Below are 22,662 nucleotides of genomic sequence, written 5' to 3' on the forward strand. Positions count from 1 at the left end.
TATAGATCAGGTGAATGGTTAGCGTGCGGTTATTGGAGAGTTGCACTTTTGCTGAGAGTACTTCGCAGGAAGCACATGGGGGTGAGGTGGTGAGTCTGATAGGCAGAGTAGTTTTAGCGATGATGGCTAGGCCACCGCCTTTAGCATTCGCTCTCTCTACTCTATGGATCTGGTAATTGTCAGGTACAGCTAACATCAGGGAGGGTCCTGCTGCCTCGTGAAGCCATGTTTCTGTTACGGCAAGGAGGTCAATGCTGCTGTTGTTTAGTATGTCAGCAATTTCGGTTGCATGGGCTACCATGGATCTGGCATTGATTAGGGATCCAGTAAGAGATATGGTTTTCTTAGGGGTGGGGTAGCTTGCAGATTTATCAGTGTGCTTGTTTTGACTCGGGCGTTTCTTTTTATGAGAATGAGTGGGGTTTGGAGTCGGAGTTAAGGGTGTCGTGGCTTGGGTTTGCTTGTCCAAGTGCATCTGTATAGTTGGTGATCTAACAGTATGGTTGGTACTGTTTCTTTTGGGTTCGTATATACAAGGTAGTCTTGCCCTAAGTCTCAAGTTTCTGTATGTGGGGGGGGCTAGTGCTGTAGGTAGCAAAGGCCATGTTTATGGTTATGAGGCTCAGGGAGGTCAGGTTTCTGCACATGGTAGTTGGTGTGGTTAACTGGTACCATTAACTTCCCTTACTTCGCTAGGATGTCTGGCTAGGGTAATGCAATGTAGATAATGGGTGGCTAGTTGTCGCCCAGATGTTCACCTAGTAATATGGGGCATGATATTCAAGAATCACAGTGTGACCTAAAGTGCATGGTCTGTTAATAACCACAGGGCACAACACAATCAGAGTGGTCCGTTAGCGACCATAAGGCACAACACAATCAGAGTGGTCCGTTAGCGACCAAAAGGCACAACACAATCAGAATGGTCCGTTAGCGACCATGAGGCACAACAAAGTCAAAGTGGTTGTTGAGACCCTAAGAGCGAATGCAAGCAAGGTATATCTAGATTCGAAATTCAAAAATATGGCTAAAATGCAGGTACAAACTGGGTATGCCTAGATTCAGTCCAACTGTAATGCAGAAGGCTAGTATACAGCTCGGTGAGACATTGTATCAACAGTAACGTGACAGTATGCATAGGTAATACAGTGCTGGTACAGGTATTTACTGAGCAAGATGAATGCACAGATAAGCAGTAGAATTACAGGATCATAGGCAGGTTTGGGTGCAATCATATGTATGCGAAGTTAGTTAGGATTACGCCATGACTCTGTATGCGCAGCTTAGTATGGCAGTGTCATTTAGGCAGAGGGATAAACAAACAGATCGTATATGAAGAGATATTGCTGGCATGGGTTAGAGCATTCAAATTTGGCAAGTGTGCAAGGTAGAACGTATCTCACGTAGGCTAATGTGTTTGGCAATTCATGCAAGTCTTTGAGAGTCAAATGCAGGTGAGTTACCTTGAGAGCAGGTTGAGGCGAGCTGCGTAGCATTTCCGGCGCATGGCGGATGGCGTGCATGGCTGTGACAGGCTAGGACAGGCACCAGCCTTAGTGGGTGTGCCTTTGGGGGTGGGCCGGCTTATTGCCTGCCGGCAATGGATTGGCTTGAAGAAGGCAAGGGCAGCCAATCACGCGCCGCGGCAGACTCAGACATCAGCACCAGGTCGGGTTTGCTTACGCGAAGTGCGGTCGACCATCTTGGAAGCAGCAGCACCTCGTGGGCTGCAATGGAGATTCTAGGTTGTGTCGGTCGTAGAAATTGAATTTTCAGATATTGCAAGTTGATTCAGCTTGCATGACGGTCACAGGCTGCTGCAGGTTAATTACAGCGAGACCGCCGGAAAAATAATGTAGATGCGGGCGGGGGCACAGATGAGGTGCAGAGTGCGCGCTGGGTCCTACCTTGCGTCTAGGTGGATCCCAGGCCCTCCGGAGGCAGGGGACTGCTCCGGCAGATGAAGGGGCTCCTACTCCCCTTCATCTGGTGATCCCCTTCAAAGGTGATACCCTTCGGCCTCAACTCGGCCCCCAGGGTGTTTACCAGACTCATGAATGCATTGGCAGCTCTCCTCGGGCCCAAAGGCCACCATGTCAGCCCGTACCTGGACCACTGGCTCGTCAGAGCGAGATCTCTGGAGGCAGTTCACCACACTTCCTCTGCCCTTATCATAACACTCCACAAGCTGGGATTTTCGCTGAACCTCAAGTCTCAGTTGCAGCCTACGCAGAGATTGACCTTCCTGGGCCTCATCTGGGACACGATCTCTGAGAGAGTGTTCCCCTCGGAGGACAAGAACACAGCCATCAAGAGGGCCACTACTCACTTCCTCACCCAAGGAGTCACGTCGGCCTGGTGGTACCAACATATACTGGGTATCATGGCAGCTGTCCTACTGGCGTACCACCACACAAGACTCAAAATGAGGAGATTACAGCTGCACTTTGCAGCCTCATTAAATCAGGAGCAGGCCTCCCAAGCGCAGCTGGTCAACATTCCTCATTCTCTCCATACGGACCTCACATGGTGGTTCCCGGACAGCAGTCTGCGGACGGGCAAGCCCTTCCAGCAACCAGTTCCGCATGTCAACATCAAAACAGACTCCTCCCTAGAGGGCTGGGGCACCACTCTGGACAACCACAGCATCCATGGGGTCTGGACCCGGCAGGAGCAGGAGTCTCATATCAACTGGCTGTAACTGAAAGGCATCTGGCTGGCTCGCAGGGCTTTCCTCCCGCTCATTGGGGTCAAGGTCGCCCTGATCCAGACCGACAACTCCACCAGCATGTACTATGTCAACAAGCAGGGGAGTACCAGGTCCCCTGCACTGTGCAGCCTAGCGATCAGCATGTGGGAATGGGCCCTGGAGAACAACATCTGCCTCACGGCCGTCCATCTGCCGGGGGAGTCCAACTTGGAGGTGGACAGGCTCAGCAGACTGGGAGCGGACAATTACAAGTGGAAATTGAACGATCAGGTGCTGCTGGAGATCTTCATCAGATGGGGCACCCTCAGGTGTATCTTTTTGCCTCCTGGGACAACAGGAAGTGCCAGCAGTTTGCGTCCTGGCAGGGCGGGGCCCCGGCTCCCTGGGCAACGCATTCCAGAAACAGTGGAACGGCATGACAGCGTATGCCTTCCCTCCCACACCCCTGGTCCACAGGGTGAGCTGTAAGATAAAGGAATCTTGTCACTTCTGGATCAATCTGATAGCTCTGTGGTGGCCGGCGAGACCGTGGTTCTCCGAGCTTCTGAGCCTCTCGGCTAGGCCACCCATTCACTTGTCGATGGGCCCAGCTCCTCTCCTGTCGCAGCAGGGGGCCGGGTCATCCACCCGCTCCACACAAATTAGTGCTTGCATCATGGTTCCTGAGCAGGCTAACCTAGAAATCATTCAGGGCGCTAGGAGCAAGGCTACTAGGAAACAGTACAAGAGTACATGGACTAGGTACTATCACTGGGCTGCCTCTAAGGAGGTCCCTTACGTGCACGTTGGATGATGTGATCTCCTTCTCCAGCACGGGGTCCGGCATGGATTCGCGTGCTTATGAATATTCCCTGTCGTCAGGCTGGGAATCCTCGGTAAATAAAAAATCAGTTTCAGTTTCACTTCTGAACTGTCTTTCTCCTAACAACCAATCACTGGTCTCTGGGTCATACTGCCCCCAGCCAATTACTGCCCTCTACCTAATCCCTGAAAAGTAATTTTGCTTTTATTCAATTGTGCATTGTCTATCTTACGTTAAAAAGTCAAACTAAGTGTATTCTATCAATTCATAGTGTAATTATCACCACGCTGGTGATTGCTGCCCTATATTAAATTTGTGTGATGTTCATTGGAATTTGAAAATAAATAAATATTGTCTTATTACACACCGCCTGGTTCATGGTCCATTGCGACCCGGGGTGTCTGTAAAGGTGGGTGTGAGACGGGTTGGGTGCCTTCTCAAACTGAATTTGTAATGAATAAAATAAAAGTGTTTTAATTGTGCGCTGCATCCCGGCCAGTAGAAAGAGTCCTGGTCTGGAGTGTACCGTGCCTTTGAAACCCTTAACAAGGATCTTCGAAGAAAAGGAAGTCGGACCATCCGGTCAAGCTCTTGGAGAAGACCCAGACAGGCCCTCCGGAGAAGGCCAAGGGGGAGCGGGGCTCTGACCCTCCCCCTAAGGTGAAGGCCTCGGGCTCGTCCAAGGCCATGAAGGCCCAGGTACAGAAGGCCCAACCTTCCATCGAAGGAGTCGTGGCGTCCCTCGCGAAGACCGCCGTAGCGGATCCGCAGGGTACGTCCCCAAAGGCAAGAGTATCCCTGACTGCCTGTAGGGAGTCCTTGTTTCAGCCCATCCAAAAGACGCCGGAGAAGGTGATGCCAATCATTTCACCAAAACCGTCTCCCTTGGTCACGAGAAAGGGGAGGGGGCACGGTAGCCCTCCAGGGCATGGATATCTCCTCAGAGGAGGAACTTACCAACCTCCAGACCTTACAGGAGGAACGATGCATCGAGAGCAGGCCCTACGGCAAGGATCCCGACAAGGGCGATGATGAAGGTGACGACGAGGAGACCACCGAGGAGCAGCAGGGCGTTGAGCGCTTGGAGGACCAGCCTAGGCTGCACGCGCCTTCTCTGCCGTCTCCTCAGCCCCAGCAGCCACCTGGAGATATCTCGGTGGACATTCTCACTGCTTTGCACACCCTATGCTCGGAGATCCGGACAAGGATGCCTCTTGCGCCGACGGACCCTCCCGCGGCGCCTGTACCAGCAGGGAAACCACCATCCAAGAAGAGGAAAGTTCACCCTCCGCCTCCTTGCCACCCCTTGCCTCCCTCTCCTCCTCCTTTCCCCCCCAGGGATGGGACGGATCCAGACCTGGTGACGACGGGTCCTGGCACGGACGACAACGGCGGATTGGGGGATCTCCCGTTTCCGCCTCCCAGATCTTCACCGCCCAACGAGATAGGATCGTTGCACGCCATGATCTCCAGGGCCACAGAGCTATTCCAGCTTGTCCTTGATGAGAAGGAGCGTTTCCTATTCCAGCGCTGCGAGGCGAAAAGGAAGACTGTACTTTCGATCCCGCTCTTAGATGACTTTTGTGACGAGGGGTTGTCCCTCATGAAGAACCCTTCCTCGGCCCCTGCGAAGAGGGACTGTTATGAGAGGAACTACATGCTGCCGGACTCTGCGCCTAAATGCTTGCGGTCCCAACCATCCCCAGACTCTGGTTTCGGCAGCAGCCAAGAAGTAGTCTTCGGGCTCCTCCGCTTCAGCGGCGTTGTCTCTCCCGAACAGTGAGGGGAAGAAGTTGGATGCCATGGGACAGCAATTATCACGTCGGCAGCGACTACCATCAAGGCCGCCAACGCCCTTGCTATTGTGGCACGTTACGACCGGGATCTTTGGTTCAAGATCGCTCCTGTCCTGGACCAAGAGGGCGGAAGATTTGGAGATTCTACAGGAAGGCGAGGTGGCATCAGATCACGCCATTAGTGGCCACAGACATCGCCGACCTGATATTCCACCAAATGGGCAGCAGCGTTTGCCTTCGTCGGCGAGGCTGGCTGAGGGCCACACATTTTTGACAGGATGTTCAGTCGAAGGTGTTCTACATGCCCTTCGACAGGGACAATTTGTTCGGGAAAACCGTGGGCAAGTCGCTTCAAGCCATCAAGGTGGACATGGAGATGGCTCGTGCCTTGGGCACGCGTCGGCAGCGACGGCGGTCTTTTCGGAGTTCTGGCGGGAAATCCCGAGGTTCTTCCAAAGGATTTGGTGGGGGTGCCTCATCCTACCTCCAACCCTCTCGCTCTTCGGCCGAGGAGACCTACAGGGGTTGTGCCAAATCTGGAGGAGGACGTCTTCGTCGCCAAGGTCCCCAAGGCGGTGCTTCGATGTCAAAATAGGATTGAACCGGCCGTGGCGTTTGGCCCCCATCCGTGCACCTCGGTGGGAGGCCGGCTGGTGAACTTCGTCAGCATGTGGACGACCATCTCCACCGACCCTTGGGTGCTGCCGCTCTCGCCCACGGACACACCCTGGAGTTCCAACTGAAGTGTCCCCATAAACCACCAGTGGCCCAGCAGGAAAACCACATGCCTCAGCTGCTGCTGGAGGTGCACGATATGCTAAAAAAGGGCACGATAGAGCATGTCCTGAAGAGGCTCCGGGGCTCCAGAGTGTACTCTCGTTACTTCCTCGTCAAAAAGAAGACTGGCGGTTAGAGGCCCATCCTAGACCTCTGTCGTCTGAACAAGTCCATTAAGTCCCAGAAGTTCCAGATGGTGATTCTTCAGCACGTGCTAGGACAGCTAGAAGAGGGGGATTTTCTATCGTCGCTGGATTTCAAATCCCCATCCACAAGGGGCACCACAAGTTCCTGCGCTTTGTGGTTCAAGGGCAACATTACAAGTTCAAGGCCCTTCCCTTCGGGATGAAGTCGGCGCCAAGGGTTTTCACCAAGTGTCTGGCACCGGTGGCGGCGCAGCTGCATCTACGAGGGATCCATGTATACCCTTACCTGGACGACCGGCTCATCTGGGTAAACTCAAAGGACATCGCCGTCGATCACACGCCGAGGACCGTCCAACTCCTGACGGATCTGGGGTTCTCGATAAACTATGCAAAGTCCTGCTTGGCGCCATTGCAGGATACACTGTTCCTGGGATCTCGACTCAACACAGTGTTGTGTCTTGCGTCTCCGTCGGAGGACAGGATAGCGGCTATTTTGGGCAAGGTGCAACGGCTGTTGTCACTGAAGGTCGTCACGGTGAGATCCATCAAGTCTCTGCTAAGCATGATGTTGTCATGCATATACCTCATTCATCTATGCAGGCTGCGGATGCGTCCACTGCAGGAATTACTCGACGGCCGTTGGATACAAGTGTTGGGAAGCTTCCAGGGCAAGATCAAGCTCGACGAGAGCTTCCATCGAGCCATACAGTGGTGGAGAGTTCGCTCACATCTGTCCGGAGGTGCAGATTTCCAGACCCTGCCGCAGCAGGAGACGGTCATGACGGACGCTTCGCTGGAAGGTTGGGGTGCGCACACCAGAAGTCTTCATGCAAGAGGCCTGTGGCTCCAGGAGGAGAAGACCTTGCACATCAACGTCGTGGAGCTGCGAGCAGTGTTTTGGGCCCTTAAGTCTTTCCTTCCTTCCCTCAAGGGCAAGGTGGTATGGGTCTTCACGGACAATACTACCACAATGTTTTACATCAGGAAGCAGGGGGGCACCAGATCCTTGGCGCTCTCCAAAGAGGCGCAGGACCTATGGCACTGGGCCGTAGCCCAGGGGATGTTCCTCATCCCGTTTCATCTGGCAGGAGTGAAGAACACCATCGATGACTCTCTCAGCAGGGAGCTGTGCTTTTGCCACGAGTAGGAGCTTCGGCAGGACCAAGTGGATCATCTGTTCTTCAGATGGGGCAATCCCCAGATCGATCTGTTTGCGACGGCGCTGAACACCAAGTGCCGGAGGTTCGCCAGTAGGTTTCCTCACCCGGGGAGCATGGGGGACGCATTCTCTTTCCCCTGGGACAGCCTGTTTCTGTATGCGTTCCCTCCATTGCCGTTGCTTCTTCGACTAGTCAATCAACTCAGACGGTCCCGGTGCAGGATGATCCTCGTCGCACCAGCGCGACCGAGACAGATATGGTACCCGGACCTTCTGGACATTTCAGCGTCCCCTCCAGTCAAAGTTCTGGCGGTCGCAGATCTTCTCGCCAGAGAAGGAGGCGCGTTTCTGCACCACGACCCAGGATCGCTGAACCTGAAGGCCTGGCTCCTGCAGCACTAGAGTTTGGGGGCTACGATCTCTCAGCGGATTGCAAGGAGGTGCTTGCCAAGGCCAGAGCGTCATCTATTCTCAAATGCTACAGGCACAAGTGGAAGAGGTTCGCCGTGTGGTGCTGTATGCAGAAGATTGACCCACTACGAGTCATTGCTCCGCAGGTGCTTCCGTATTTGCTGTTGTTGGCCAAGGCAGGACTGGCCCATGCATCCATCAAAGTTAATCTGGCTGCGATTTCCCGCTACGCCAGATCTCCAGGACGATCATCCTTATGGTTGCATCAATTGGTCAAGGAGTTCGTCAAGGGACTATTTAGTTTGTTCCTGCCGGTGAAGCCTCAGGCCCCGACATGGGATCTCAATGTGGTGCTTACCAGGCTCATGGGTCCTCCGTTCGAACCTATGCATTCAGCGCCATTGAAATTTTTGTCATTGACAACAGCTTTTCTTGTGGCTATCACCTACACACGAGAGGGAAAGATCCAGGCCCTCTCATGTAGACCACCTTACTTGACATTCCACAAGATGAGGGTGGTGCAACGGACGCACCCCTCCTTCATGCCCAAGGTGCCATCAGACGATCTAAACAAGCCTTTGGTGTTGCCTGTATTTTTGCCGACGCCTTCGTCGCCGGCCAAGAGGACTTTGCACTCGCTGGATGTGGCTAGAGCGCTGAAGTTCTATGTGGACCGCACAAAGAGTTTCCGGAAGACGTCTAAACTTTTTGTGAACTTTGGACCTATGGACCGTGGGAAGGCCCTCTCCAAGGCTTCCATTTCCAGGTGGCTCTGCGGCTGCATCACCCATTGTCACCGGTTGGCAAACCGACTGTTGCCTGGCCGTCCGAGAACCCATTCGACCAGCGCGATCGCTGCAACTACGGCATTCCTGTCTGGTTTGCCTCTGCTTGACATCTGCAGGGCTGCTACCTGGAGGTCGACACACACCTTCACGAAGTTCTACTGCGTCGACAGGGATTCCAGGGAGGAGTCCAGAGTCGGCCAAGCAGTGCTGCGCAACCGGTTCACTTGAAGGTGAGCCTGGTGAGGAGGTAAGAGATGCTTAATGTTGAGCTGCTTAATGTTGAGCCTTGCCACCTCCTATGGTTGTGCATGTTTGTACTGCTATGTATTCTTTATTCATGAGCATGTGAATCCATGCCAGACCCCATGCTGGAGAAGGAACAAATTACTTACCTGTTGTTATCCAGCATGGGTCTGGCATGGATTCACATGCAAACCCTCCTGTCTACCCCTCTGCGGCTCTTCTCTTGGTCCTACTACCACTTTACATGCTACCAAATCTGAAGATGGCTGCCAGAGAAGAGGCTTAGGTAGAGGGCAGTCATTGGCTGGGGGCAGTATGACCCATAGCTCAGTGATTGGTTTTTAGGAGAAAGACAGTTCAGAAGTGAAACTGATTTTTTCTTTACCGAGGATTCCCAGCCTGACGACTGGGAATATTCATGAGCATGTGAATCCATGCCAGACCCATGCTGGAGAACAACAGTTACAGGTAAGTAACTTGTTCCTTCTGCACCCTTACAAGCCCATGCCCTAGAAACAGCCCATTCGCAGGGATTGTGCCCTCTGACGTATTCCACATCTATGACCTGTAATGTCCACAGCTGTGCTGCTTTGGAAAATTTTCGGCAGAGGGCAGCCTGCGTCGATGACGTCGAGTCGATGTCCCTCAAGGGCCTCCGTTGAGGGTCGACGTCACCGGATGTTATATATAGGACGCACGACGCCCGTAGCCTCATTTCCGTTTCTTCTGCAAACGTGTTTGCTTCAGAATCTCGGCGCACTCGATTCTTCTCTTCGAACGATGTCTTCATCTTCCTCTACTACCCCGAGGTCGGGCTTTAAAAAATGTCGGGACTGCAGTTCGAAAATGTCCATCAGTGACCCGCACGACATCTGCCTCTGGTGCCTCGGCGAAAGCCACGCCACGAGGACTGCCAGTCCCTGACGTCTAAGGCCTTGTGGGGGCACAAGGGGAAATTAAAGGCAGGTAGGGTGTCCAAACCACGTAAATCGAAGTCCGCTGGGCTTTCGACCGATGACTTGAGGGGCGACTCTCCACGTCAGCGAAAATCCAGGGGGTCTCGGTCTAGGAGTGGTTCCCACCATTTCTCTGCCTCGATGCATTCTAGGAAGCGCCGTCACCAGTCTGCGTCCTCATCGGAGGAGGACTCCGCCAGACGTTGACTTGTCCCACCAATTCTTCGTCGCCGGCCAAATGGGATTCATTCCGCCAGCAAATGTTTGCGATTTTTCAGTCGCAAGGCACAGTTCCGTCTGCGCCTTCCAAAGAAGCCGGCAGGGAACAGGCTTGGTCCACCACTCGCACGCCTTCGGGCTCGGGAAGTTGGCGCGATCATCGGGAGCCGTCGAGGTCCCGATCGGACAAGGGAGGTCGCCATAGCCGTGCCAAGTCCAGGTCCCGGTCCTCAACGCCATTGAGACCGTCGAAACCTGTGAAGCTTTCGAAGAAGACGTCAACGCCATCGGCGTCGTGTCAGTTGATGGACGATCTCGAGGGTAGGCCTTCGAAGAAGTCGTCGACGCCATCAGCGCTGTGTCCCTCGAAGGACTCTCTCGGGGCTCCGCCCTCGAAGAAGTCGTCGACGCCGTCGGCACCTCGATCAACGTCGTCGCCGACGCCGTTTGGGTAGGATTTGTCAGAGGTGCCCCTGAGGACTGTGGAACCTCTGAGGAAGGCTCGCAGTAAGTCTGTGAGGCCTGTTTTTGAGCCCAGGTCTGTTCCTCCTCCTAGATTAGATTTTTCGAACCTTTGCAAGAATTTTCAGAGGTTGATGAACTGTCTCATCAGGAGATGGGCTTGCCTGTGCATCCTGACGTCTCTGATGACCTTTTGTCTGGGCATAGTCAAATGGAGGAACTCCGTCAGTCATTGCATGACGCTAGTGGCCTCAACACCTCTCCGGAGTTGGAGTTTGGCTGACCTGAACCGGGGGCGCATGCTGAGTCGTCCTATTGGCGTCTCATGTCGAGGGTGATGGAGTACATGGGGTGGTCTGCCCCCCCCAGTGGAGTTTGATCAGGATGACTTGACTGATATCCTGGATCAGGGTCCATCCACTGACCCGGTGTTGCCGTTTCACATGGCTTTGCAAAAGAGGGTGGCGGCGGCTTGGACTGCTCTGGAGAGTCTGTCGGCAGTTAACAGGTTGTTCCCGAAAAAATACTGCCCATCCAATAGTTACCCCTCGTACTTATCGTCACACCCTACTCCGGAGAGTTTGGTGGTGCAGGCGGCTACGGCCTCCTCGAAGCAGGCTGCATACCCTACCATCCCTCCGGATAGGGACGACAAGCGCTTCGATGGTTGGGCAAGGAAGGTATTTTCTGCAGGGAGTATGGCGTTGAAGTAGGCCAACTCCACTTGTGCCTTGGCAAAGTTTACACACACTCTGTGGAACTGTGCGTCTTTGGCGGCTGAGCATATTCCCGAGGGGGAAGAAAGGGATGGCTTTCTGGCCCTTGTGCACGACAGCAAGGATGCTATGTGCGAATCCCTTCAGTCGGGTTTGGACACGGCAGATATTGTCAGCCGGTCCATGGCTGCGAGCACCGTGATACGCAGGTTTGCGTGGTTGCGGAAGTCTTGTGTTGCCCCGGATGTGCAATCCAGTCTTCTGAACATGCCCTTTGACAGCGTTCATTTGTTTGGCTGCAAGGCTGATGAGAGCCTTGAGAAGTTGCAGACCTCCAAAGCTGCAGCAAAGTCTTTGAGCGCTGCAGTACGGCAACCTCCGCCTTTTCGTCCTAGGAGACAGAAATGGAGGGGAGGTTCCTTTCGGTACTACTCCTCTTTTGGTAGATTGAGAGGGGTTGCTAGTCAAAGGGGGCAGCAAAAAAGTACCCTTGGTGGTCGGGGAAATCGTGGTGCCAAAGCCGCTCGGGCAGTTGCCTCGTTGCCTTCAGGCACTGCCACAGCCACTACAACTCAGTCAGGAGGCCATGTCCCATGGTTCGCCGGTTGGGGGCAGGCTAGCACAGCATCTCGGAGAATGGCGTGCCATTACTTCAGATGCGTGGGTTCTGGATACCATAGCCCACGGCTACTGCCTTCCCTTCATTCAGCGTCCTCACGACAATCCACCGTGGATGCTCTCATTGAAGCGTCCAGATCCGCTCCTTGCGCAGGAAATCCTATCCCTGCTGGAGAAAGGCGCCATAGAACTGGTGCCTGTGGCGGAGAGGAACAAGGGATGGTGTTCCCCATATTTTTTGATTTACAAGAAAGACAGAGGGCTGAGACCCATCATGGACTTGCGTTGGTTGAACAAACTTCTCAGGAAGGACAGTTCAAGATGGTTACTCTTTCTCAGGTCCTCCAGGCCCTTCAATTTCAGGATTGGTTGGTGTCTCTCGACCTCAAGGATGCATACTTTAATATGCTGATTCATCCCAAGCACAGGAAGTACCTGAGGTTTGCATCTGGCGACTCGCACTTTCAGTTTCAGGTCCTGCCATTCGGTTTGACCTCCGCCCCAAGGGTCTTCACCAAGCTCATGGTGGTGGTGGGAGCGTACCTCAGGCGAGGAGGGATTCACATCTACCCCTACCTGGGTGACTGGCTGATCCGACCGCGCTCTCCCGAGCAAGTGTTGGATCATCTCGGTCTCACCTGCTGCACCCTCTACTGGCTGGGCTTCTCCCTGAATTTCAAGAAGTCGCATTTGACACCTTCCCAACAGCTCCAGTACATTGGTGCTGTGCTAGACACGTCCCTGGGGAAGTGTTCGCCTCCCCAGGTCAGGGCTCATCACATTGTGCAGATGGTGGACTTGTTTCAAAGTGCCCAGCCTCATCCTGCATAGATTTAAACTCCAAAAAGCAGGTGGTGTGAGCTTCCCTGTCCTAGCCTCAAAACTCTGGAACTCACTGCCTACCTCCATCAGAACTGAGCCTTTGTTCTTAACTTTCAAGAACATTACCAAATCTTGGCTGTTCACGCAGAACCTATGAAACTCCTTCACTTAAGATTTGCTACTGACTTGTAATATATCTTACCTATGTACATGCGTTATATTGTACGTGTATTATAACTTGTAAATTGTAATTTTGTGTATATTGTTTATACTGTAACCTGTATCCAAGATTATGCGTCCAGCTGCCCATGGGCCTGGCTGCGCTTTATAAATAAACTAAACTTCAAACATCAAACCCATTGTCTCCCGGCTTTCGACTTCCTAAGGTTGCTGGGCCTCATGGCATCCTGCATCTTTCTGGTGCAGGAGTCCAGACTGCGGATGAGATCCCTGCAATGGGCCCTCAAACTGCAGTGGTCCCAGTTCTCGGACAAGATGTCGGATCCCGTGCAGATTCCACTCTCGGTCACCCAGGATCCTCTGTGGTGGGCCAACGAAAGGGACCTGCTGAATGGGGAACCATTTTGGCAACCATGGCCGGAGGTGACGATTGCGACGATGCTTTCCTCACAGGATGGGGTGCTCATGCCAACGGACTGACAGTCAGCGATGGTTGGTCTCCGTCGGAGTCCAGACTCCACATCAACCTGTTAGAGCTGAGAACCATCAGGCTTGCCATGAAGGCTTTTCTGCCGACTGTACGGGGGAAAAGTATCCTGATCATGACAGACAACACAGTGGCCTTGCATTACCTCAACAAAAAAGGGGGGGCAGGGTCGCTCCCGTTGTGCAGGGAGACGAAGCAGCTCTGGTTCTGGGCCATCGGACAAGGTCTTTCAATCTCAGCAGTTCATCTGGCCGGAGACGAAAACGTGGCGGCAGACGCTCTGAGCATGCAGAGCACAGTCTCTCACGAGTGGGAGTTGGCTCTGGAAGTCCTTCTAGAGATCTTCGCTCTTTGGGGATCCCCGCAAGTGGATCTCTTCACCACCAGTGTCAACCGGAAGTGCGAGAGATTCTGCTCACGGGAATTTCCTCCGAGAGGAGCCTTAGGAGACCCGTTTGTGGTGGATTGGTCATTCCCGCTGCTGTACGTGTTTCCTCCAGTCCCCGTCATTCCTCGAGTGTTGCGGAGGTTGCAGAGGTTCGGGAACCGCATGATCCTTGTGGCTCCGGATTGGGCCAGGAGAGCGTGGTACCCAGACCTTCTAGAATTGTCCATCTGCCCTCCATGCCGTCTTCCTTACCGACAGGATCTGCTCTCGAGGGAGGGATGTCAGGTTCTCCATCCAGAGGTCAGGACGCTCAACCTTCACGCTTGGTATCCGAAAGGTTGAGATACAAGGATTGGGACCTCCCGGATGATGTGATGGAGGTGTTGCTTTCGGCCAGCAACTAAGTCCCTGTACCTTTGCCATTGGCGTAAGTTCTGCGACTGGTGCGGGAGACAGAATGTTGAACCTTTCCAATATTCCATTCCTATGGTTTTGTCTTTTCTGCTTTCGTTAGCCCACAAAGGCCTGCAAGTGGGTACAATTAAGGGTTACCTGGCGGCGCTGTCCATATTTAATCGCTCGTCTGAAGAGTGTTCTTACTTTAAAATACCTTTGATTTCCCTGTTTCTAAAAGGACTGACTAACGTGTTTCCGCCGTCCCCTTTCCAGGTGCCGGTTTGGGATTTGAATTTGGTTTTGAAGTTTCTGATGGGTGCTCAGTTTGAGCCCTTGCACTCTTGTCCTTTGAGACTGTTGTCTTTCAAGACAGTGTTTTTAGTTGCGGTTACTTCTGCTCGCAGAGTGAGTGAATTGCAGGCACTTTCAGCTAAGTCACCCTTTACTGTTTTCCATAAGGACAGGGTTGTTCTTCGGGTGTGGCCTTCTTTTCTGCCGAAGGTCATGTCTGAATTTCATTTAGGCCAGAAGGTAGTTCTTCCGGCGTTTTATCCTCCTCCGCATCCTGGCAAGGAAGAGGAGAGGCTCCATAGGTTGGATCCTAGGAGAGCTCTGAGCTTTTATATTTCACGGATGTCCCGGGTCAGAGTGGACAATCAGCTCTTTATCGGTTATGTTGGACACTGTTTGGGCCAGGCTGTTATCAAACGGACCTTGTCCAGGTGGATTATCCTCACTATTACCGAGTGTTACCGTTTGGTGGGTAAGGACCCTTCGGTAGGATTACGTGCTCACTCTACTAGGGGCGTGGCTACCTCCACTGCCCTTCAGCGGGGTGTTCCTATTCAGAATATTTGTGAAGCAGCCACATGGGCTTCTCTACATACTTTTGTCAAACATTACGCCCTGGATTCAATCCATGGTCAGGATCTGGCCTTTGGTAAGGCGGTTCTTTATTACCCCATTTGATTGGGTATTCTAAATTCTTTTCCCACCTCCATAGTCTGGTACTGCTTTGGGAGTCTGTCATAGATGTGGAATACGTCGAAGGACACAATCCCTTCGAAGAACAAGTTACTTACTAAATTTGGTAACGTTCTTTCGATGGGATGTTCCTCCGACGTATTCCACGTCGCCCTCCCAACCTGCCCCTCTGGAGAATTTCCTATGCGATTGCAGTTTACGTTTCCGCAAGGCTATCTGCAGTCATACTGGCAGGAGATTGGTGCCACACGTTCTGGGGGAAAAGTACAACTGAGGCTACGGGCGTCGTGCGTCCTATATATAACATCCGGTTGTTAGGCAGAAACCTGTGCAGTTCCCTCTGGGACCACTGCAAAAGATTTAAAACTACAGGTGTTTGGCAGTAAACCCACTTGGTAGCATTCTGTACCACACAGATTCACTTGGTAGCTGTGGCTGAGCAGTCAGACTTCCCTCAAGAAGAGTTAGGCAGTATACAGAGTATTCACAATAGGTCAAGAGAACACAGTAGAACAAGTAAACACTGACCAGAGCTTGGTGTAAAAGAGATATAATTATTTATTTAAAACCACATCTAGTAAAACACACAGGCACTAATGTTAAGCAGTTCAAAAACACGGTCACTAAAAGATATACACTCCCTTAGAAGAATATTAGACAAGTCTTAAGTAAAGCCCCACTTATTTTCAGACAGCGGTGAGCGCTTAACGCAGATGGCACTCTAATAATTCGTTTTAAAAGGGAGAGAAAAGCAGAGTATAATTTGAAACAGATCCCAATACTTTCACAAGAACACAACAAGAGAGGAAGGCAAAGTAAAACCATGACGTTAGAGTTCAGAAGGCCGGATCCACTTTAAGAGGATCAGAACGAAATGTGTCCAAGGTCACACGGTTGAAGCGCACAAAAGTCTCAAAGGTTCAGAAAGAGTTGGACCAAAAGAAAGGGACCAGTTAGATGGTCAAGGCGGCCAGCCCAGTCCAGAAGGTTAAGGGATTATTATTACCTTGTAGCAATCTTTAGAAAGGGAGGCCTGGCGGACACGGTACCTTAAAGTGGTGAGAATACTCCAGCGGGGGCAGTTGTTCCTGGCAGCGGATGCAAGTCGGTGCTTCGTCCGGGGGAAGAGAGGATCTCGTCGGGGAGGAAGACAGGAGTCCGTTGCACTGCCAGGGAAGAACCCAGCCGCAGAGTTCTCAGGTAAAGGGAGCGGTCCTTTTATTCGCGGTCCAGTGGTAAGTGGCTATCCGGTTGCCGGGGTGCTTGGCACGGGCAATTCGACCACAAGACGTCCTGGGATGCGAGGAAAAGAAGGTAAACTGGTTGTGCCCACCAGTCAGGGGAAGAAGCCTCTCCAGCCGGGAGATCTTCTCTGTCGTCGGGAAGTGGTGAGTCGTTTCCGCAGGGCTCCACCGATGGTGTCGTCGTGGCAGGTCGGCTCAGCTTCTCCCTCGTCGGATTCTCAGGTCCTGTGGCGACTTCTGAAGTTCCAGTCCCCAAAGCCCTGCTTTTATGCAGCACACCCCATTCACTCAGCCCAGCTGTCAATCAAACATGCTAAGTGGTGAGCCGGCCGGCTCACCACTTGGGCCAATTGCACCAGAGTGTGACTTGAGTTGCCAAGGTAACTCAGTCCAGGGTGCCTAAATCCTCTCCCACACCCCCTGTGGTACCCAGACAGAGTGGCACCACTTTTGGAGGCTTCTGTGGAGAAGCCTGCCAAAAAGTGGAACAAAGGGCTCGACTTGGGTTGGAGTCACAGAAGAGAACACAAACGCCATTTTAGAATCGAGTCCTGGCAAAAAATACCAACCGGCGAATTAATATTAAATAAATAAACCGGCGGTATGTTCGAGGCTATGAGAATTAAATAATTAAAATTGGTAGCCTGGAACAATGGGAAAATCCCATAGGGATATATTCGCGGTCGAATATAAAAAGTTGTATCCACTGCCACCAGCCAAAACTCGATCAGGGGGGACGGAGACGTGCCCCCTCGACTAACAGACCCCGGGGCAATCGAATTGCCCCGACCAGTACGTCCACAATTTGATGGTTTGTACCGGTTTCTGTTAATAATTTGGGACTAGTAAAGCCAATGGTGACTTTACATGCCCTGGGAGACAGTAGTCAGTCCCAGGTTATGGAGTCTATGGTGGGGTGTCACTATGACACCCCAGTGTCACCGCACGGAGGGTGCTGTGTAACACACATAGTAAAAACACATGAGACCCTATGGAGTAAAGGACCCCATAGCCCATAAAACACATTAACAGTCAAAGGAACACCACAAATCATATCCAAGAGTGGGAGAAAAAGAGTCTCACTCTTGGCAGGAGAAAAAAACAAACTCCAGAAATCCAGCAACGCTGCTGGGGGACTCAGTAGGTTAGGAAATTCAGCCTAAAGAGAGAATTCTCCCCAACACCGGTGACGTCGACCCTCGACGGAGGCCCTTGAGGGACATCGGCTGGATGCCATAGACGCAGGACGCCCTCTGCCAAAAATTTTCCGAAGCAGCACAGCTGTGGACATTACATTTCATAGATGTGGAATACGTCGGAGGAACATCCCATTGAAAGAACGTTACCAGATTTGGTAAGTAACTTGTTCATCTCACTGTGTATAGATGGGTTTGGAGCAGAGTCCGGAAGACCAAGTGTCTTTTTCAGTAGATAATCAATAGCAATTGGCTAACTGCTTGATAGCCAAATTGTGTCCGGGCACTGAAGGCTTGTGCATCTAAAGCTGTATCAGAAACAGGTTATGGTGCTGAATTAAGGGGGGCATGGTAATTTGACATGGTCAGAAATAAAAATACATTTGAAAGGGTATGGTAAAATCTCTGACTTCCATTCCAAATTTACATCTCTGCCTAGAATTTGTCAAAAGAAGGATTGATGGACGATTGGCTTTCAAATCTATTTTACATTGGCTTTCGGTGTGGAGACGATCTGAGTTGGATCCCCTTCTTCTTTCTTTTGGATGTGTATAGAATGCTTGTCTGTATGCCTTGGTTCCGTCATGTTAAAGCCTTGCTTTTGCGACTGGGTCTGTTCCAACAGTGTTTTTTTTTCCAGAGCATGGTATGAACAGAGATACAAGTATTGGTGACAAATCTTTTTGAAATTTTGTCCAGGATCAATTGATGAGTTGTTCAAATCACATACTTCAATTAACCATCTTCCCAATAAATCTACTCCAAAGTGTTAAGTTGATCAAAGGAGACACAAACAGATACGTGTATTACATCTAAAATGTAATCTAGCTACGCTGCCAGTTTTAGCTGTTGTAAGCAGATGGAAAAAGCTTAGTACGTCAGATTTGTATACGACTGGCCTTTTCAGTGTGTGGAAACTATTTTTCACTTCATGTTTTGATTAGTGCAGTATTAAATCAAGCTATCACAACCCATTTTTAATTGAGTTTCAAATAAGATATTTAGCTTCAGCCTATGAATTCGGTCTTACTGAACTTAAAACTGTGCGCTGTTAGTATATTAAGAGAGCATGGTTGCAGACGTCCAACTCTATTCATTTATACGTTATGACACTTATATATTTAAAAATCATGTTGATGTAAGGCTTGGAAATACTGTATACTGGATCGGAAAACTCACATTTACATTAATTATGTATGATACTTTAATATCTGATTTCTTTGAAATATTTGTATGAAATGTTATGTATAATGTTTGTGTAATTGACTGTAGCCTATGGTGTGCCAGTAAAGTTGTCTTGAGGACTTCAGTAGCAATCACTCGGACCAAAGAGGTCAGAGATCATTGAACATTCAAGGGGAAAAAGCAAAGCAAAAGGACTGCTTTATACCCAGAAATTCAATTCTGTCCTAACAATTTGTGTGTCGTTCTGTTTTGCTGCAGGCATAGGGTTGAGTAAAATCCCCCTTACAGTTCAAAATTAGAAATTTTCTCACATGTACATTCATCATGTCAGCTAGTAAAACACCTTTGTGTATGGAGCATGTCTGGAAAAGATGTGTATGCAACATGCAGGTTCTAAGACCGACTCCTCCTTTCGTATGTCAGAGGTAGATGAAGTAATTATGATATTGCTTTATATTTACAGCTATTATTTAACAACCATTCCGCTATTCATTATGTGGTATATGCTACAAAATGGGTGTCATTATTGCAGGGTTTAGTTGTGCACTTTAAATCAACCTCGAATTGGAGAAAGGCTGGGACTGTGTCAGGAGGACTTAGACCTCCATGGTAACTGAGTCCCTAATCTGTCATAGGGCGATAATAATCTAATATGCCCCATATAACCTTTTATATTTTTTCTTCCCATCTTTCTTTTGCAGTGTTCCACTGCAGAACATAAGAATTTCTGGACCAGTCTGGCAGTTTTTGGGTGACAGCGGACAATGGCACAATTATAAGGTACGGGTAAGATATTTATATCGAAGTAAATTCGTTTTTTATACCCAAAGATAAATGCAGTTGCTGATTTTCGCAGGTCTGTGGGAAATGCTAAAATGATCCAGGAAATTGTGTGATTGGTGCTTACTGATAAGGAAGACCTGCCTTCAACATGACAGTAGGAATTCAGATCCGGCAAAAAAATCTGAATCTTGGGATCTGGCCAGGAATCTGAAATCCACACTCAAAAGTCAATGCACAGATGAGCACAAAGTGTTGCCAGCTATGCATTCCTCTAGAGGATGTCATCCTGACATAGACTGTTCCATGTGGCACCACCAGGAAAACCCAAAAGAATCTGTCAAAGATATGCAGTGTCACAGTTGGCACAAGAACACACTGAGACCCCAGAACAGTTTCAGTGGTTTTATTTAATTTTTTGTGGGATCCTAGGGACATCTCACTCTCTCTGGTCTTCCTGGTGATTCCCACCCTACCCTAGGGGTCCATAACTCCAGATTACTGTAACAGATCTGGGACACATGCTTTCTAAACACTTGTCTGATGCTAGAGATGCCTTCATAAACACCAGCTGTCTAATTTCTTTATATAAGCGATTTAGCTGTCGATGCTTTATCCCGTTGTTAGCAACCTAATGCATTTTGCTCTGTTGTAATCTATTTCGTTCACTCATGCCCGCAATTTGCTTGCTCCCTTCCTCTACTCTAACTACTACACCCCTCCTCCTTCTCTTCTCGTCAATCTCCTTTAAATCTGATGTTACACCCCACCTAACCCACACCTTGATGTTAACTCTCTTCCTTGTACTCTTATGCTCTATGGCTACTCCTCCCCCTCCACTTCTACGCCTTCTCCCACACTTTTGTTACTCTTCTCACTGACACACTCCTCCTACCCTGTTTTTCTACTCCTTCCACAATATTACTACTCTTTCCACTGCTACACTCCTTCTCCCACTACTAATTCCTCCTCCCAAGCTACTACCAGTCTTCCCAGTTGTTACAGAGAATTTTCATTTTAGTGCTAAATTCCTCACACCTTAGAGACCCCCAGCTCTTTTGCTGGATTTCGGATTTAATTTTAACCCTGGAGTGAGTGAAACCTTTTTCTCACTCTCTCGTGTTTTTACCTGATTTGGATTTTGTGTTTTCACTGTTTTTGGAGTCTGACAAACTCCATAGGCATCTGCTTTTTGTATGGTGACACACAGCACCTTCAGTGCAGTGTCACCGAGAAATCCTTTAGATTACTCATAAGGTTTAAATACCTTTTCTTGTGTGAACTACAGTTCCCAAGAATAGTAACGTGAAATTAACTTCACTTACCTTTTCTCTTTGTAAGTCCAGCACAGACCATTGTATGTGGAGTGCTGGGGGGTTACCTAGTAGCCCCCGATCCTACTTCCCATGTAACATTTGTATGTTACCCTCACTACTTTAAATGGCTGGTGGCAGTGGTTTACTTTTTCCTACCATTGTGCTTTTCTACCGCAGGCTGAACCCTCAGCTGCAGTACAGCACCCATGGGTGACCATTTTGTCAAAATGGCCCCTGTATTCTTTTTTTGGCATTTTCTGTTTGTGAGGTCTTTCCTGGGTTTTACTCTGTGCGTTGAGACAAGTTTGAGCCCTTTGTTTGTCTTGCCTTTGGCGGGCTTCAGCCCTGAAGCCTGCCCCTGGCTCCAGTGTGTCTGGAAGGACAGGATGTGAGGGAGGGCCCCGAAAATCCCCTATCCCTTTGTCTCTAGGAATGCGTGAATGCAACTGGTCCTGATTGGCTGGCAACCCTGCTGTGTGATTGACATCCTAGGCTTTGCATGAATGGGAGAAACCTGCTTGAAAGGCGAGGGTTTTGGGACTACAGGCAGAGTCGACCACTGGGAGAAACACCCGACGAAGAAACTGTGAACGAAGCTGGCTACAACCTCCTGGAACATTGAATTGCCCCGTGAAGCCCTGCTGCTGTGCTGATCTCCTTTTTCACCTCGACAGAGAAGCTACGGACGGAACGACTTCTTCCCTTGGGTTAGTGGGACCAACTAACCCTGAGACGAACTCCACTGTACCACCATCCCCAACTTGCTGTGCCTCTCTGTTGCTGTGAGAGCCCAATGCCTGCGGTCCAGTGTCCGAAGTAGAGTGCAACGTCTGCCGCAGAACAAATCCGGCTAGAAGCTCCAGGAGACTCTTAAGGACCCTCCAGAAGCAGGACCTCCAGATCCAGAGTCCCCTCACCAGAGTGCAGGACCGAGGGAGCGAAGAGAGTCCAACCGGTGTGCAAGATCCGCATCAGTGTTGTTTGCTAAGCGCTGAAACCACAAAGTGCCGCTGAACCAAAAAGGGCCCGTAGCTGCCGACTCTCCCACGTACCGCCGCAGGAGCACTCCAGACGTTGTCCCTCTTGTGCCCACGACTCAGGCTCAGGAACTAGTGTCCGCACCGCTGTGGCAAGACGAAATCCAGCTGGACCACTCTTCTTCTAACCAGATGTACTGTTTAGGCTTGGGGTACTTACCTCATTGCCTTTAGCCACACTCTTCTCACTTGGGAATTGCATTGGCTACCTTTTTTCGAGTTGACTTCAACTCCCTTCCAAGAAGTGCATCAGATCCATAGACTGTGTTCCAAATGACGTTGGCTGTCCTTGCTCCTTAAAGGCACTCTTCTAAATCCAGTGACTTTGATATTGCTTGTCCCTCATAGGTGGTAGCTTGTTGTGTACTTGTTCTGCTGAGAAAGTCTTATCTAGACTTCATTGGAGGATTTAGTTGGCCTCACATTTACTGAGAAACTGTTCTAACCTTTTTACTTACCTTAAACTTTCCTTTCTACAACTCTGAATCTGCAAAGTATAACAGTGTAATATATAAATGCAATTCTGATGCTTGTTAATCTGTTTAGAATCACATGCTGTGCATATGGTCCGACATCCAGTGGTAACCGCAGAATATTGCATCTTGTCTTTCGGGGACCGAAAGGGGATGTCGGCATAGGGGTGTCTGTAACACTATCGCTATCGTGACGTGTAGTGTACCCAAAATCCCTCACGCACCGAGGTCCCTTAGATTCTTTTTTTCCGCCCAGATAACTAGTCACCCTATTGCAGAGCTCTTCATTGTTAATCATGGTTTCCGACTTCGACAGTGTTCAGATACTACGACGAAGACTGCAGGAACTTTCGACGGCGGTGGACTTCAAC

General features: G+C 50.5%; 1 protein-coding gene across 1 annotated transcript in view; it reads left to right on the plus strand.

Annotated features, from left to right (window-relative positions):
* Positions 1-22,662, plus strand: part of LOC138521214 (protein mono-ADP-ribosyltransferase PARP12-like) — a 693,870-nt gene that overhangs the window by 529,747 nt on the left and 141,461 nt on the right. Inside the window, exon 8 of the mRNA XM_069633866.1 lies at positions 19,387-19,465. Coding sequence (XP_069489967.1) covers positions 19,387-19,465 — 79 coding nt within the window. The remainder of the gene's footprint in view (positions 1-19,386; positions 19,466-22,662) is intronic.

Source organism: Ambystoma mexicanum, chromosome 13 (genome assembly GCF_040938575.1).
Source record: "Ambystoma mexicanum isolate Mex_15411 chromosome 13, UKY_AmexF1_1, whole genome shotgun sequence".
NCBI lineage: Eukaryota > Metazoa > Chordata > Amphibia > Caudata > Ambystomatidae > Ambystoma > Ambystoma mexicanum.